This window comes from Nycticebus coucang, chromosome 14 (assembly GCF_027406575.1).
Source record: "Nycticebus coucang isolate mNycCou1 chromosome 14, mNycCou1.pri, whole genome shotgun sequence".
Taxonomy (NCBI): domain Eukaryota; kingdom Metazoa; phylum Chordata; class Mammalia; order Primates; family Lorisidae; genus Nycticebus; species Nycticebus coucang.
Genome location: NC_069793.1, coordinates 61,992,100 through 62,011,256, shown reverse-complemented (window position 1 = coordinate 62,011,256; position 19,157 = coordinate 61,992,100). Strand labels below are relative to the sequence as shown.

The window sequence follows — 19,157 nt, the reverse complement described above, 5'->3', positions numbered from 1 at the left end:
AATGGTATTTATAATCTCAACAAATTGTAAAAAAAATTGCATTGTAAATATGTCTATAGTAAATTCTTTTTTCTAGTAGTCTTCTTTTTTTTATTTATTTTTTCATTAAATCATAGCTGTGTACATTAATATGATCATGGGGCACCATACACTTGGTTCATAGACCGTTTGACACATTTTCATCACACTAGTTAACATAGCTTTCATGGCATTTTCTTAGTTAATTTGCTAAGACCTTTACATTCCACATTTACTAGTAAATTTGAAGTAAATAATTACATTTATTTCTTTCATCGTTTTCTTCTATCATCCCCAAATAACTTAATTTCTTAACTCATTTCATTGACTAGTAAATAAGTGTATTATATTACTATGCTATTAAGTATTTTTGAATTTTTCCTATTTAAACAAAATTATTATAGCAATCTATGAAAAAATCCATTTTTGTAAGCAAAATAATCATTACTATTTTAAACTCCATCTCTTTGATTATAAGTTAGATGGAGCTAAAACTATTTCCCTAATTAGATTCTTGTTGATGGTTATACAAGATATCTTGTAAATCAAGTTGTATACCTTAAATATACACAGTGACCTGTATTGAAAAGGATAATGATAAAAGCTTCTCTAAGAAGCAAGAAACAATGTTATCTAGTGACAGATTACTGACAAGAGAAGAATGATGATGTTTTGGAATGGCTCAAGAGTGACCTAATATTAACCAGTCTGAAGTTGAGGTTGAAGATTAACAATAGCTTCTGTGTTGATCAAGGCAAACATACCAACTAGTGATTAAAACATGTCTCCTTTGATAGGAGACACAATAAACAGTGTGTTTAGATGAATTCCTTATGGATGTTTCTTGCAAGATAAATGCTTATGGACAATAAAAACATTTTTTCTTGGCAGAAATTATGAAGACATGGGATGAATAAATCTACTATCAAAATTTTCAACACTATGTATGAATTTAAAAGCATATGTGATAAAACAATTCTTGATGCATATAAACTGTCTACCAATTGTCATGGTATATACAGTATTAATGCCTAATTGCTTTATTTTGTATTCCTTAAAAAAACTAATTTTTACTTTTTCCTATCAATTTCTTCTGCATATAAGATACTAACCTCTTTAAAGTGTTTTATTTTATCTTTATAGAGAACAACTTTTGGATCCTACTACGGATTTGCTGGGTCTTGACACTATAGATGATGGGGTTCATCAGAGGTGGGAACATGATGTAGATGTTGCCCATGAGGACATGGACCACAGGAGAGAGATGCTTCCCAAAGCGGTGCACCATGGTCAGACCGATGATTGGGATGTAGAAAACCAGGACAGCACTGATGTGGGAGACACAGGTCTGCAAAGTCTTGAGTCGCTCCTCCCGGGATGCAATAGCCAAAACAGAGCGCAGGATCAGAATGTAGGATATAAGAATTAACACAGAATCAGACAAAAGTACACAAATCACCAGAGCCAAGGCATAGAAACTGTTGAAGCGGATGTCAGAGCAGGCTAGTCTTAGTAGATCTTGGTGTAGACAGAAAGAGTGGGAGAGGACACGGGAATGGCAGTAATGAAAAAACTTTAGGCGGACTATGGGAGCAATGATGAACGCGAAACTCCTAACTAAAATCCCCAGCCCAATTTTGATGATCCTGGCACTGGTTAGTATAGATGTATACCTCAGAGGGTTACAGATTGCTGTAAAACGATCAAAAGCCATGGCGAGAAGGACTCCAGACTCCATGAGTGATAGACCATGAACAAAGAAGGTCTGAGCAATGCAGGCATCCAGACTAATCTCCTGGCTGAGGCCCCATAGGATCCCCAACACAGTGTGTACTGTGGACAGCCCCATGCACAGGTCGGTGAGAGCCAGCATGGCCAGGAAGTAGAACATGGGCTCATGCAGGCTTGGCTCTGTACGGATCACATGCAGCACTAGGCAGTTCCCAGAGAGTACAATCACATAAATGCAGGAGAAAGGGATGGAGAGCAAAGGGTACTCCTTTTCTAGGCCGGGGAAGCCTGTAAGGAGAAAGTCTGAGGAGTTGGTGTCAAGAGCAAGATAAGCAGGCATTTAAATGTCAGTTTTTATTCTATGAGTCAGAAATTATTTCCGTTTGATAGATAAGATTCATTTAACTTTAGTTCTTCATATAGACATATTTGAGGCAAGGTGTGGAATTAGGTATTTTGAAGTTCTTTTGATTAAATCAGAAAGTCACAATTGCTGTTCATTGTTCACGTCCTCTATCCAAGCACATCTGCACATTAAGAATCTTATTCTATTTCTACCTAGAAAAACATTGAAGGAAAGAATTGAAAAAGTTATTTAAGTAGATTTTCTTTTTCTAAGTAACTGAAGATTATGATAGGAGTTTATTTCCGAATGTGTATTAATATTTAAGCATCATTGTGAAAAATAATTACCCATCAGTTTCCATAGCTGCTGAAATTTAGTCTATCTCTTCTATCCAGCAATGCTGGCTCAAATCTCAACCGAGCTGCAAAACCTCAAGGATATATTCACTTCTCCAATTCTACTAAAGTAGTTTATATATTCTTAAGTCCTTTCAAAACAGGAGAGTTACAGTGCTGGGCGTTACATCCTGAGGGAGGAAAATAATGGGTATAAATTGAGACTAATGAGTAAAAATTTATTCTATGTCCTCAGGGACATTCTATTCTTATTTTGAAGAGAATTACAAAAAGAACTATTATTTCACAGAACTCAAAAATTATCTACAGGGTGTGCTTTTATATTATTTACCAAACACTTAACATACTCCATTAGATGTTCCAATTACTAGTCCAGATACATAAAATATATTAGAGTTTGTAATCCTCATGTCAACACTAAGCAATAGCTGATATTATGGGTAATGGTTTATGGAGAGTAATTTGAGTTATGACAGGTTAACACAGAGTTTTTCAACTTTTTGATCTCATAGCACACTTGAACCTGTAGTTAAAACTCCATGGGACACTTAAATTAATTTGATCAAAAAGAAGAGTAAAAAAAGAATATACTTACTGAATTTGAACTTTTGAAAATAATTTAATTAATGATACTTAAAATTTTTCATGGCACACCTAAGCTCTTCCGATGGCACTCTAGTTGGGAATCACTGGGTCAATAGCTTACCAACACTATGCAGCTAGTAAATGGTCAATATTTGAACCTGGAAAGTTTGACTGCAGTGCCTATGTTCCTAACCACTCTGATCTGGCTTAAGTTTTTATCTTCACTGACACTTTGTCAGCCCACATTAAATTCTCACATATTGAGCTTCATACTATTCCAATATTCATTTGAAAGTATTTTCCTTCTTTCTGCATCTAACACATTCTATCTTTAAAAAAAAAAATTATGGGGCGGCGCTTGTGGCTCAGTGAGTAGGGCGCCGGTCCCATATGCCGGAGGTGGTGGGTTCAAACCCAGCCCCGGCCAAAAACCACAAAAAAAAAAAAAAAAAAAAAAAAAAATTATGGAATGCTTCACGAATTTGCGTGTCATTCTTGCGAACTGGCCATGGTAATCTTCTCTGTATCGTTCCAATTTTAGTATATACGCTCCTGAAGCAAGCACACATTCTACCTTTTGTATAACAGATGTAACAGTGGTGTGTATGCAAATTTGGGTAAACAATTATTATAGACTAAAGGATGCTATAAACAAATTAAGTATTTGCTTTCTACAGATAATTATTATTAGATTTGTATATGTCTTCTTGCAATTTCCAAAGCAAGGATTTTTTCCAACCATGCAAGAGACTTGGATAATTGTCATTCTGCTTGATTTTTTTGTCTATGTGTATATAACTATCAAAATATGTTAACATCATCAAAGGCATTGAATATTACCCTACTGGAAAAAAATGTGGCATACATGGTCCTAATCTGATTATGACTTCACATTCTCTTTATTCCATACTCATAAAAACACTAAGTAAACATTAACAGTTATAATTACACAATAGTACACTTTTATGAAGAGTAATAATAAAATTATAGCAATACATATTATTGTAAATTATTCACTTTGTAGTAATTTTGCTATACAATGTCACTTCAGAATGTAATACGAAAGATAAGAATAGAAATAATCAGTAGAAAATATTTATACATTATTAAATCATAAATTCAATTCTCTCCTAAGTTTACATTACACAAAATTGAATAAAATATTACCTCGATGTTTAGTAACCAATACTAATCAGTAAATGATATCAATAAATCTCATTATGAATTTTTATTATATATATCAAAGAATAATAGAGACAACGATTGTGTTTTGCCAACTGGCAGTATTTCTAATAGTAACAAAAGTAGAAATTTTGATTTACTTTATTTTCCAGCACTTAAAAGTTCTTAAAACACAAGTTTTAAGTGCTGGAAAATGCAAGTTTTAAGCACTTAAAACACATATACAACATTAAAAATAATATAAAAGTCATGTACAATAGATTCGGATTCGGATTCAGTTAATTCAATTGATCTCCCCCTTGTTGGAAATCAATTTATTTAAAGATGCCTAGTGGATGCATCTGCTAATAGTACCTAAGTATATGTATACTCCAATTTCTCCTATACAGATGTATCTATGGGAAAATTTAATTTGAACCTAGTCACAGAAAGATATTAACTACAATAACTAATAATAAAATAAAACACATAATGACATAGTGTAATAAAAGTTAAACTATAATAAAATGTAGTTTCTCTCTCTCCCTTTGTTTCCCTATCTCTTTCTCAGAACATCTTACTGTACAAAACTCACTTATCTTTTTCACCGTAGTTGACCATTGACTAAACATGACAGAAAGCAACATTGGGGACAAATGTCTCTGCTTATCTTTGCCTACCCAACAAATAACCTGTAATATAACTTCATTTTTCCACTATTGATTCCTCCCAGTTAAAAAAAATGTCCAAAGTAGTAAAATAAGAAAATAATCCCCAATATTCATCATTCTACTTCATTTATTTATTTATTTTTTTAGTGGGGAACATCCTTCATAGACCAATGCTTTAGAAAAACAAGCAAATAACTGAACAAGCAAATGTGTATGGCTTATATAATGAATAAGGCATCTACATTGAAAACTATAAAATATTAAAAGCAATTAGAGAATACTTGAATAAATGATTGAGTATACCACACTCACAACTGAATTAAGACTCCATATGGTACATAATGCAATTCTCACCGTAAAGATGGTTAGCATCAATGAGTAGTCAACTCAATTTACAATCACCAAGACGTGGAAACAATCTGAGTGCCATCAGGTCAGTTAATTAACATGCTGTAGTGTATGTATAGCATGGAATAGTATTCAGCTATTAACATCTTTTGTATTAACCTGGATGGAGTTGAAACACATTCTTCTCAGTAAAATATCACAAGAATAGAAAAGTAAGTATCAAATGTACTCAATACTAATATGAAGTCAGTAGATGATCTAATTAATGCCCACATAGGAGAAAAACTCATTTCAATTGAAGTTGGGAAGAGGGGGAACAAAGAAAGAGGTAAAGAGAAGGGGTGCTTGGGATGCTCTTACTGAATGGGCACAATGTAGGGGTGTATGGCACACCTTTCAGGTGCATGACATAACTATAAGAGGGACTCTACCTAACGAATTCAAATATTGTGACTTTGTTGTTTGTACCCTCACATTAACCTGAAATTAAATATATATATATGAATTATATATTGAATTCATATATAATATATGTATATGTGTATATATATATATATATGTACACACAGAAAAAGTAGCTATTTAGGAAATAGTAAAAAAAAAAAGAAGAAAAGAGAAAGAAAACCTAAAAGTGATTTAGTTATTTTGTGGAAACTTACAAGTAGCTTTGAAAGTTTATTGTAAAGGTCGTAGAATAGTCAAGGCTTTCCTAAAAATTACAGAGAAAAATAAAAATAAAAATCATTAAAAGATGAATGCAACAAGTTACAAGATTAATACTTGCAAAAGTAATTTTTTTTTTTTTTTTTTTTTTTTGAGAGAGAGCCTCAAGCTGTTGCCCTGGGTAGCATGCAGTGGCATCACGGCTTACAGCAACCTCCCACTCTTGGGCTCAAGTGATTCTCCTGCCTCCATCTCCTAAGCAGCTGGGACTACAGGCACCCACCACAACACCTGGCTATTTTTTGGTTGCAGCCGTCATTGTTGTTTGGCAGCTCCGGCTGGATTTGAACCCGCCAGCTCAGGTGTATGTGGCTGGCGCCTTAGCCACTTGAGCCATAGGCGCCGAGCCATAAAATTATTTTATAATAAAATCAATTGTAGACAAAAATCAAAACGCAGATTTGTCTACTCACACATTTAAGCTATATTAATTTCTGAGTAAAATTATCAATTACACGGGGTATATTTCAAGGAAATAACTATTTTAAACTGAAAAAAACTCACTCTTCCACAAGAAGGGAACACAATCACTGTGTGTCTTTATAGACTGTCTTTCAGCTTCCTATATCTCCTCCTTAATATACAGTAACTTAAAGGCTGAAATATTTGAATGACTATTATTATCACAGCTTTCCTCTTATGGTAACACATTGACAATGAGACAAGAGAAATAGTCTATATACTGGATGACCAACATCATGGGGGCAACCACCACCACAATATCTGTGGTTTCAGTTAATCACGATCAACCACAGTGAAAAAATAGGTGAGTACCTCAAGAGAGGCATAGATGATACCTGCTTGTCTGTACTCAAGCTTCTGAACCTATAAACAGGAACTCTAAAATCGTAAACTTCATGAATTTCTGTAAGCTGAGAGAAAGAGACTTCTAGAAGCCACATCTTGGACTGATTGTGCACAATACTTTAATAAGCAGTATTTCCCGAAATCCAATCAGGTTTTCACAAGGGGTAGCTGAGAAAGATTCACTCAAAGTCCTGAAAGGCGGAGGGTAAGGATAAACATTATTCAGAGGCTTGTCCATGACAAAGTCCTATTCTGCCTGATAAAAGACTTTGCCAAACTTTTATTCCATCCAGTTGGAAAGGGGGACTTCCTTAATATCACCAGCCTTCCTAACAGACTGAACAGGGAAGAAATAAGTTAATAGGTAACAGGGCTTCAAAGAAAGAGATTGATTACAAACATTGATGTCAAGAAAGAGAACAGTGACTAGCGGGGAAAGCTATACAACTGGTGAAATCCTTATATAGGCAAAGCCTTAAGCCAAAGGGCCACAGGAAGATTACAGAATGCTTTCCTTCCTCCACATCCCACCACCCCACTGACAGTGTTACAGGGATTACAGTTAAAAGAGCAGTTAAAGAGTCTCTAGGATGCATACTGTCAAGTGTTGCTCAATGATAATGATGTTTTCTGAGATGTGTGACTTGGTGATTTCATTATTGTGCAAACACTGTAGAAGGTACTTACACAAAACTCGTCTGTACAGCATACTACACACCTATGATGTCTGGTACAGCCTTTGGATCTTAGACTATATGCCTGAACTGCATGTTACTATTCTGGACATTGGAGGCAATTGTAACAAAATAGTAAGTATTTGTGCATCTAAGTACACAAATGGTACAATAAAAGACATTATAACCAGATTGGTCTGGATGCCTCCATTGCCGAGAGCTTCTTTGTTAATGTTTTATCACTCATGGAGTCTAGAGTCCTTCTAGCCATGGCTTTTGATCATTTTATAGCAATCTATAACCCTCTGAGGTATACATCTATCAAAATTGGGCTGGGGATTTTAGTTAGGAGTTTCACGTTCATCATTGCTCCTATAGTCAGCTTAAAGTTTTTTCATTACTGTCATTCCCGTGTCCTCTCTCACTCTGTCTACACCAAGACCTTCTGAGACTAGCCTGCTCTGACATCTGCTTCAACAGTTTCTATGCCTTGGTTCTGGTGATTTGTATACTTTTGTCTGATTCTCTGTTAATTCTCATATCCTACATTCTGATCCTGCGCTCGGTTTTGGCTATTGCATCCTGGGAGGAGCAACTCCCAGACTTTGCAGACCTGTGTCTCCCTCATCAGTTCAGTCCTGGTTTTCTACATCCCAATCATTAGTTTGACCATGGTGCACCACTTTGGGAAGCACCTCTCCCCTGTGGTCCATGCCCTCATGATCAACATCTATATCATCTTCCCTCCTCTGAAGAACCCCATCATCTATAGTGTCAGGAGCCAGAAAATCCATAGTAGAATCCAAGGTTGGTTCACTAAGAAATTCTGAAGTTAATTATGGTTTAGAGAATGTTAAGTAGTAATTTGAAGAGCAATGACTAATAAATGATTTATACCAAAAATAACTTTTCCATAGTGCTTCACTGAATAAGGTATATTTACAGTCATTTTCTAATTTAGTTCTCTATGACCAGAGGAAAAGGCTGAGAAACTTTTACTTTCTTTATTTCCTTATTTTTAAATTAACTATAATATTAAACAAAGTGGATTATGTTTAATAGTGGGTTAACGAGCACTTGTCTAGGAAGTGAATACATTTGTAGTACAGTTCTTGCTTTCTGAATTCTATTTTTTTGTGTTTTTATTTTTGTACATAACCATTTTATGTGCACATTCACTACACATGAGACAAACAGTTTGTACATATTGTTATTGCATGTCATAAATTGACTCTCTTAAGGTCCTTCAGATATTTTCTACCTTTACTGAGCAAAACTACCCCTAAAGCCCATTCTGTCTTGTCTACTAGAGTAAATGATGTTGTGAGAATGAATTAAATGGTTAAGTGCAAATAATTTGGTAAATAACAACACAGAAGCTATGACATTTCTAAATTTTCTACCTCTTTCTACCAAATACACAGATTTATTCATTGTAGTGAATACAGTATAGTTTAGAACAGCAGTTCTCAACCTGTGGGTCACGGACCCTTTGTAACAATGAAAATAGATCCTGCATATCAGATATTTACATTACGATTCATAACAGTAGTAAAATTACAGTTATGAAGTAGCAATGAAAATAATTTATGGTTGGAGGTCACCACAACATGAGGAACTGTATTAAAAGATCGTGGCATTAGGAAGGTTGAGAACCACTGGTTTAGAATGTTCACAAAACTTGGCAATTGACTTTAAATCTTGGTGTCAGCATACATAAAATTTTAAGGACAGTTTTATCAATGCCTTCATTTTACAGAGAGGATGCTGAGACAAAAATATATTAAGTAAAATTCAGTAACTAAGTTGGAGATAGGATTGTGGTATGTAGAATCTTTTGAACATACATTTCGTTTAAGTCCTATCCTCTTCATGTATAACATTAGCAGGGTCAACTCAATCATCAAATCTAAGAATCTGGTTCCTGCTTTTAAAATAGATGTTGACCTCGTTATTCAAAATCAAAATTTAAAACCATTTATCAGCCTCAAGGTTTTCATATATTGTTACATCACCATGGCTATGCACTGGCCAGTTCTGACTGGGACAGAAGAGTAATCAGTTATCAGTAGAGCTTCAGTGCAGCTAAGCTTTTCAGGTAGGTGGAAATAAAGTTGTCATGCAGTAATAATAAGTATATAAGTTCTATTAGCAATAGTCCAAAGAATGTGAAAATATTTAATTTTGGATACTAATATTAGGTATATAGCCCATTAGTTTATCTTTTTTTGAGAAAACACTCAAAATATTCCTGAGCAAAAATTTATTACTATAATTTTTGATTAAAGTCTCAGAGCTCTTATTTGTGACACTTCCCTTTCTATGTTGTCACCACTCATCCCCAGGAACATTCCCACAGCTCTGTTGGACTACAAAGCTCTTCCTTTGTTTATTTTCCTTGTCTTGATTTCTTTCTTTTTAGCTCTCAGTAAGGCTATTTCCTTATTCTAGAATTTCTGTCTATCCTCTGAGAATCCTTGTCTTCACCTAGCTGACTTCTTAAAGATCTTACTTGCAAATCATCACTAATTGGCTTTTACCCACTATAGCCCTGGAGAATGTAATGCATTTTCTCTTGCTTTTAGGAGAAGTTGATAAATAAAAGCAGGAAGTATATTTCCCATCCATATATGATATTGATTAGTGACATAGGACGATCCCTGTCACATAGACACATCAATGTTTATGTTAAACATGTTTAATGTATAGCAGAACTGTGATTCTTAGGTCACAATAACTCTGAGTTATCCAAGGACAAGAGTATTGTCCTTTTTTTTTTAACACCCAAGTGAGTTTTGATAAATTTAAATTTTGTGTAAGTTTTTTTTCTTCCTATGTATTTCTTGATTTTCATTGTTATCTTTTTTCTTTTAGTTTCTCTACTTCAGTGTTTCTAAGAAAAGTGTAAGTTTCTAATATTGAAGCATATATATATAAAAAGTATCAGATTATGAGATTTTCCCTCTTAATTTTTCTATCAAAATAACTGAAAGGTACATCAGGCTGAAATGAGCTTATGTGTTATTAAGAAAAGTAAAAATTTGAATAAGTCTGACTCATAATATTCCTTGCTTTTATATTAACAATTTAATAATTTTATAATTTATTTATAACATTATTAGATATTAACTATTTTCTAATTTATTATGTTTGATGTATATGGATAATATGGATACATAGATACATATATGTATATGTGTACATGTATATTTGTTTGTATTTATATCCATATATGTATATATAGTCAATCATCATTATACACAAATTCTATAGTATAACTTTGCTTACATACTAAAATTTATACATAACACCAAAATCAATATTGACAGTGCTTTCATAACTACTCCTGGATATGCACAAAGAAGTAAAGTGTTTGAGTTGCTAAAGTGCACATTCTAAGCTGAGGAACAGCAATGAGATGCTCCACCATCTTGTTACAGTTATCATACTGTTGTAGAAGGTATTGAGTCTGGAAGTTTATCCAATCCGACTGTATATCTTCATCATCACTTATTAGAGATCACAAGCATTATAGTTATTTATTATTATTTTAACTTTGCTTTCAAAATGTTGCCAGTAGTGACTAAGAATAATACAAATAATAAACATGGCTTAGAAAGCACTGCCTTGGATGGTAGGGTCAAATGGATTAATAAATTATGGTGTATATACACTACGAAATATTATGCAGCCTTAAAATAATGGAGACTTTACCTCTTTCATGTTTGCATGGGTGGAGCTGGAACATATTCTTCTTAGTAAAGTATCTCAAGAATGGAAGAAAAAGTATCCAATGTACTCAGCCCTACTATGAAATCAATTTACAGCTTTTATATGAAAGCTATAACCCAATTATAGCTCAAAAAAATTATAGCTCAAAAAAAATGTGTTGAGAGAGGGGAGGGGAGTCGAGGATGGGTGGAGGGAAGGTAATTGGTGGGACCACACCTATGGTGCATCTTACAAGGGTACATGTGAAATTTACTAATGTAGAATATAAATGTTTTAACACAATAACTAAGAAAATGCTGTGAAAGCTATGTTAACTAGTTTGATGAAAATATTTCAAATTGTATATAAAACCAGCACATTGTACCACATGATTGCATTAATGTACATAACTGTGATTCAATAAAAAAGAAAAAAATACAGTTTTCTTCTTACTGCTGCATTTAGAACATCTACATAACATCTATACAATAATTGATATATTAAATGAAAACATTAAAATAAATTTATCCAAAATAATAAAATTCATGCAGATCCAAGAATTTTGAGGATGTAAGAGATAAATGAATTGATAAGAACATGCCTTTTATTATCAAGTTCTACTGTAAGTTTCATTTTCCATTTATTTGATTTAATTGCTTAAAATGTCCTTGGTTAATTTCCCAGCATCATACAACAGTCAGGGGGAATGCTGACATTCCAAACTACTACAGTCAAACGTGTGTTTGACTCCAAAGTTGCTTTTCTAAATTCTATATTTCTTCCTCTTATCCAGCATTTAACATTTTGACTTTTTTGTTTCTACATTAATATATACTCTTTCACATGTCCAAAGTGCCAAAATTTATAGTTTTTTTAACAAAAATGATGTATTTCTTTGTTATTCTTTGAAGCCTTGCCAGAGTTCTTACTTCAGAAATCTTCTTTAGAGAAAATATTCCTATTTTTTAAAAATCCATTATTCAAAGACCATCTCAAATACTTAATTATCTTCCCCAAACCCAGAACCTCAATATGAATGAGACCATATGCCTTGGTATTTTGCATGATTCTGGTAACATACATCAAAGTCATATTTTACACTCTTGTTATTTTGATGTATGGAATCTTTTCAAAATTACTAAAGTTACTTTATAGTATAGAGTGTGTCTTGCATTTTTTTTTTTATTGTTGGGGATTCATTGAGGGTACAATAAGCCAGGTTACACTGATTGCAATTGTTAGGTTAAGTCCCTCTTGCAATCATGTCTTGCCCCCATAAAGTGTGACACACACCAAGGCCCCACCCCCCTCCCTCCGTCCCTCTTTCTGCTCCCGCCCCATAACCTTAATTGTCATTAATTGTCCTCATATCAAAATTGAGTACATAGGATTCATGCCTCTCCATTCTTGTGATGCTTTACTAAGAATAATGTCTTCCACGTCCATCCAGGTTAATACGAAGGATGTAAAGTCTCCATTTTTTTTAATGGCTGAATAGTATTCCATGGTATACATATACCACAGCTTGTTAATCCATTCCTGGGTTAGTGGGCATTTAGGCTGTTTCCACATTTTGGCAATTGTAAATTGAGCTGCAATAAACAGTCTAGTACAAGTGTCCTTATGATAAAAGGATTTTTTTCCTTCTGGATAGATGCCCAGTAATGGGATTGCAGGATCAAATGGGAGGTCTAGCTTGAGTGCTTTGAGGTTTCTCCATACTTCCTTCCAGAAAGGTTGTACTAGTTTGCAGTCCCACCAGCAGTGTAAAAGTGTTCCCTTCTCTCCACATCCATGCCAGCATCTGCAGTTTTGAGATTTTTGTGATGGGGGCCGTTCTCACTGGGGTTAGATGATATCTCAGGGTTTTTTTTATTTGCGTTTATCTAATATATAGAGATGAACATTTTTTCATGTGTTTGTTAGCCATTCGTCTGTCATCTTTAGAGAAAGTTCTATTCATGTCTCTTGCCCATTGATATATGGGATTGTTGGCTTTTTTCATGTGGATTAATTTGAGTTCTCTATAGATCCTAGTTATCAAGCTTTTGTCTGATTCAAAATATGCAAATATCTTTTCCCATTGTGTAGGTTATCTCTTTGCTTTGGTTATTGTCTCCTTAGCTGTACAGAAGGTTTTCCGTTTAATGAAGTCCCATTTGTTAATTTTTGTTATTGTTGAAGTCTTTCCCCAGGCCAATATCTTCCAGTGTTTTTCCTATGCTTTCTTTGAGGATTTTTATTGTTTCATGCCTTAAATTAAAGTCCTTTATCCATCTTGAATCAATTTTTGTGAGTGGGGAAAGGTGTGGGTCCAGTTTCAGTCTTTTACATGTAGACAGCCAGTTCTCCCAACACCATTTATTGAATAGGGAGTCTTTTCCCCAAGGGATGTTCTTGTTTGGTTTATCAAAGATGAGGTGGTTGTAAGATGTTAGTTTCATTTCTTGGTTTTCTATTCAATTCCAAGTGTCTATGTCTCTGTTTTTGTGCTAATACCATGCTGTCTGGACCACTATGGCTTTGTAGTACAGACTAAAATCTGATATGCTGATGCATCCAGCTTTATTTTCGTTACAAAGGACTGCCTTAGCTATACGGGTTTTTTTCCGATTCCATACAAAACGCAGAATAATTTTTTTCCAAATCTTGAAAGTACGATGTTGGTATTTTGATAGGAATGGCATTGAATAGGTAGATTGCTTTGGGAAGTATAGACATTTCAACAATGTTGATTCTTCCTGTCCATGAGCATGGTATGTTCTTCCATTTGTTAATATCCTCTGCTATTTCCTTTCTGAGGATTTCATAGTTTTCTTTATGGAGTTCCTTCACCTCCTTCGTTAGGTATATTTCTAGGTATTTCATTTTCTTTGAAACTAGGGTGAAGGGAGTTGTGTCCTTCATTAGCTTCTCATCTTGACTGTTATTGGTGTATACAAAGGCTACTGACTTGTGGACATTGATTTTATATCCTGAAACATTACTGTATTTTTTGATGACTTCTAGGAGTCTTGTGGTTGAGTCTTTGGGGTTCTCTAAGTATAAGATCATGTCGTCAGCAAAGAGGGAGAGTTTGACCTCCTCTGCTCCCATTTGGATTCCCTTTATTTCCTTGTCTTGCCTAATTGTATTGGCTAGAACTTCCAGCACTATGTTGAATACTAAAGGTGACAGAGGACAACCTTGTCTGGTTCCAGTTCTAAGAGGAAAAGCTTTGAGTTTTACTCCATTCAGTAAAATATTGGCCGTGGGTTTGTCATAGAGAGCTTTAATCAGTTTTAGAAATGTGCCACTTATGCCTATACTCTTCAGTGTTCTAATTAGAAAAGGATGCTGGATTTTATCAAATGCTTTTTCTGCATCTATTGAGAGGATCATGTGATCTTTATTTTTGCCTCTGTTAATATGGTGGATAACGTTTATAGACTTGCGTATGTTAAACCAGCCTTGCATCCCTGGGATGAAGCCTACTTCATCATGATGAATGACTTTTTTGATGATAAGCTGTAATCTATTGGCTAGGATTTTGTTGAGAATTTTTGCATCTATATTCATGAGTGAGATTGGTCTGAAATTCTCCTTTTTGTTTGGGTCTTTTCCTGGTTTTGGTATCAGGGTGATGTTTGCTTCATAGAATGTGTTGGGGAAGATTCCTTCTTCCTCAATTTTTTGGAATAATTTCTGCAGTGCAGGAATAAGCTCTTCCTTGAAGGTTTGATAGAATTCTGGAGTGAAGCCATCTGGACCAGGGCATTTTTTGGTTTGAAGATTTTTTATTGTTTCTTTGATCTCAGTGCTTGAAATTAGTCTGTTCAGGAGGTCTATTTCTTCATGGCTGAGTCTAGGGAGAGGGTGTGATTCCAAATATTGATCCATTTCCTTCACATTGTCAAATTTCTGGGCATAGAGTTTCTAGTAGTATTCAGAGATGATCTCTTGTATCTCTGTGGGATCAGTTGTTATTTCCCCTTTATCATTTCTGATTGAGGTTACTAGAGATTTTACTTTTCTATTCCTTGTTATTCTGGCCAATGGTTTATCTATTTTATTTATTTTTTCAAAATACCAACTCCTTGTTTCATTAATTTTCTGAATGATCCTTTTGTTTTCAATTTCATTGATCTCTGATTTGATTTTGGATATTTCTTTTCTTCTACTGAGTTTAGGCTTAGATTGTTCTTCTTTTTCCAATTTCATAAGATCTCTTGTAAGATTGTTGCTGCGCTCTCTTTCTGTTTTTCAAATGTAGCCATCTAAAGCGATGAATTTTCCTTTCAAAACTGCTTTTGCAGTATCCCACAGGTTTGGTAGCTTGTGTCTTCATTGTTGTTATGCTCAAGGAAGTTAATGATTTCCTGTTTTATTTCTTCCTGCACCCATCTGTTATTCAACAGAAGATTGTTTAATTTCCATGCCTTTGGGTGGGGTCAAGCATTTTTGTTAGAGTTGAATTCCACCTTTAGTACCTTGGTCTGAGAAGACACAAGGTAAAATTTCAATTCTTTTGATTCTGTTGATATTTGTTTTGTGTCCTAGGATATGATCAATTTTGGAGAATGTTCCATGGGGTGATGAGAAGAATGTATATTCTTTATCTTTGGGATGGAGTGTTGTATATGCATCTATCAAGCACAGTTGTTCTAGGGTCTCATTTAAATCTCTTATATCTTTGTTTATTTTCTATTTAGAGGATCTGTCCAGCTCTGTAAGAGGATTGTTAAAGTCCCCTGTTATTACTGTGTTATCAGGTATCATATTTCTCAGACTGAGTAAGGTCTGTTTTAAGAATCTGGGGGCATTTAAATTGGGTGAATAAATATTTAGAATTGAAACATCTTCTTGTTGTATTTTTCCCTTGACCAATATAAAGTGACCATCTTTGTCTTTTTTGACTTTAGTTGCTTTAAATTCACATGAATCTGAATATAAGATTGCAACTCCTCTTTTCTTTTGAATGCCACTTGCCTGAAAAATTATCTTCCAGCCCTTGAATCGGAGCTTTAATTTGTCTTTTGAAGCCAGGTGTGTTTCTTGCAGACAGCAAATGGATGGCTTGTGTTTTTTAATCCAGTCAGCCAATCTATGTCTCTTCAGTGGGGAATTCAAGCCATTAACATTTATTGAGATAATTGATAAGTGTGGCAGTATTCTATTCATCTTATTTTGTGAGACTCCATTGCTTAGTTTTATCTTTTGCATCAGTGTGGAGGTTAGGTTCTGTCCTTTAATTTCTGAGTTCTTACTTTGCTGCTGATTCATTGTGGTGGTCAGTGTGCAGAACAGGTTGAAGTATTTCCTGTAGAGCGGGTCTTGTTGTGGCAAATTTCCTCAATGTTTGTATATCCATAAATTATTTGATTTCTCTGTCAATTTTTAAGCTTATCTTAGCAGGGTACAGAATTCTTGGCTGGAAATTGTTCTGTTTAAGTATATTAAGTTAGATTACCATTGTCTTGTTGCTTGGAAAGTTTTATTAGAGAAGTCTGCAGTAACTCTGATGGATTTGCCCCTGTAGGTCAACTGGCGCTTACTCCTGGCAGCTTGCAGAATCGTTTCTTTTGTCTTGACTTTGGACAGGTTCATCACAATGTGTGTTGGAGAAGCTCGGTTAGAGTTGAAGCAACCTGGGGTCCGATATCTCTCTGAAAGCAGTGTGTCAGAATCTTTGGTGATATTTGGGAAATTTTCTTTTATAATATCTCTAGTATGGCTTCCATTCCTCTGGAGCATTCTCTTCCCCTTCTGGGATTCCTATAACTTGTATGTTATAATGCTTCATAAAGTCCCATAATTCTGATAGTGGACGTTCTGCTTTCTCTCTCTTCTTTTCTGCCTCTTTTACTATCTGAGTTATCTCAAGAATTTGTCTCCGACCTCTGAAATTCTTTCTTCTGCATGGTCTAACCTGTTACTGATACTTTCCATTGCATGTTTACATTCCCTAATTGACTGTTTCAGTTCCTTCAGCTCTGCTATATCCTTTTTATATTCTTCATATCGTTCATCTCTTATTTGATTCTGTTTTTTGGATTTCCTTTTGGTTATTTTCCCCTTTATTAGCAGTTTCCTTCATTATTTCCATCATTTGTTTCATTGTTTTCATCATGTGTATTCTAAATTCCCTTTCTGTCATTCCTAACATTTCTTTGTAGATGTAATCCTCTGCAGTAGCTACCTCATGGTCCCTTGGCAGGGTTGTTCTGGACTGGTTCTTCATGTTGCCTGGGGTTTTCTGCTGATTCTTCCTCATGAGTGATTTCTTTTATCTGTTTCCTTGCCCTAATTTTCCTTTCACTTCCTCTTGATCTTTAAGTTCTCGTGCCTGTGGACTAAGGGTTAGATGAGTCCTTTTGGTACAGGACCAGAAGGTTGAGAAAGTTGAAGAGCAAGAAAGGGATGAAAGAAAAGAGGACCAAGTTAAAAGAAAAAAAAAAAAAAAAACTAGAGAAAGGAGAGGGGGTGGGTAAAAGGAATATTGACAAAAAGAAGAGAGGCACAGAAAGAGGGAGACAGAGCAATATAGGTGTACAGTAGGGTACTTTGACACAACCTTAAAAAAACCACCTTCTGTGGGTGCCCAGTTGGGATGTTCCCTTGAGGTCAGCAGCTCTTTGATAACCTGATCTGACACAGTTCCCCACCTCCACCAAGTAGAGAGGAGAGACAACAATGCTATAAATCAAACCAAAACAGGCAAAGAGAAAACTTTATGGGATAAAATTGGGTGAAAAAGCAAATAATAGTGGTAGAAATACTACTAATAATGAAGTTCTAGTTATTAAAAAAGGCAGCAATGGGAATTTATAATTAAACTAGAAAAATTGAGAAAGAAAAAAGATTTGTACGGAAAAAGTTGAAATTGAAAAACAAAACAACATCGACAACATCAAAATAAACAAAAATACAACGAAACCAAAAAGGAATAAAGAATTTCGCTGTATGCCATCTCACGGTGTATAGTCTGTTTCTTGACTTAATAATTACAGGAGCGAGTTTACACCCACAGCAAAGCTGCTGTTTGTTTATGTCTCCGGTCATGCAACAATAGCCACTTAGTTAAATTTACTGGATAAATGGACAGAAATATATTATTATTGTACAATTGAAACAGCACAACTATTTGCTAGATAATCTCATATAAAAGTTAATGAAACATATTCAATAATTCAAACAATTAAAATTTGGCTATAGAAGACAAATATAAAAATTCTAAGTTTTAATGAGTTAATTCATTTTATAACAAAAGCATATCTATGTAATATTTTAAAAATATGTAGCAATGTTGAACAAAAATAGACAATTTTCAACTCAACAATGCATCGTCCCATGAACATGATCTACAAGCAAAAGCATGTTTTAAATAGAGCATGTAGAGAAATACTTTTAATAAACACTTTTCTGACTCTATGCAAATTAAAGTTAAGGTTCTTAACTGTTGAATTGCTTTAGTTCTAGCACTTAATAAATATAGCCCAAATTTATTATTTACTGAAGCTAAGGAAAAGAGGACTGTAGTCTCTTCAAATTGCACTCAAAGTTTGAAAGTGTAGTCATAATATTACCAGGCTATAATGGTTGGACATTAGTAAATCAAGAGCAACAAGCTTCATTTAGGGTTCTCTCAAAATATTGTAATACAAATTATCAGGTACAGGGAATGAGGTGGACTCAAGAAATCTCCTCCAATATCTATAATAAGAAGACCAAACATGGAGGAATAAAATATAAAATATCAAGAAGAAGGGTTTACTTGATCAAAAAATAAATAAAAATCTCAAGACTTCTATACAAGAAGAAATTAACAATGTGCATTCTAAACCCAGGATTTTGTGTTCAAGTTCTGCATTGCTACCTTTTAAGTGAGTAACCTTTTCCAATTTATATAATATTTCTATGACTTGATTTCCTGATTGTTCAATTAAAATGATAATAACACCAATCACACAGTACAATTTTTTGGATTATAGAGGACTCTAGTCATTATTTGAGGGTTATGCCATTTTTATGACCTCTATGAGCATCT

The 19,157-nt window shown here is 34.3% G+C and overlaps 1 protein-coding gene, 1 non-coding gene and 1 pseudogene across 2 annotated transcripts; 1 reads left to right on the top strand and 2 right to left on the bottom strand.

Annotated features, from left to right (window-relative positions):
* Nucleotides 1-1,144: 1,144 nt before the first annotated feature.
* On the bottom strand, nucleotides 1,145-2,089 carry LOC128564463 (olfactory receptor 51V1-like). The gene has a single exon (XM_053559932.1). The coding sequence runs from the start codon at nucleotides 2,087-2,089 to the stop codon at nucleotides 1,145-1,147; it is 945 nt and encodes a 314-aa protein (XP_053415907.1).
* A 1,405-nt stretch (nucleotides 2,090-3,494) lies between these two features.
* Nucleotides 3,495-3,601, bottom strand: LOC128566143 (U6 spliceosomal RNA). Its single transcript, XR_008374439.1, has one exon. It is a non-coding gene; the product is annotated as a U6 spliceosomal RNA (small nuclear RNA).
* Nucleotides 3,602-5,242: 1,641 nt separating this feature from the next.
* On the top strand, nucleotides 5,243-8,250 carry LOC128564462 (olfactory receptor 51V1-like; annotated as a pseudogene).
* The last annotated feature ends 10,907 nt before the right edge of the window (nucleotides 8,251-19,157 follow it).

Excerpts from the sequence above, each read along its gene's own strand:
- LOC128564463 (XM_053559932.1), bottom strand. The coding sequence starts at position 2,089 with ATGCCTGCTTATCTTGCTCTTGACACCAACTCCTCAGACTTTCTCCTT.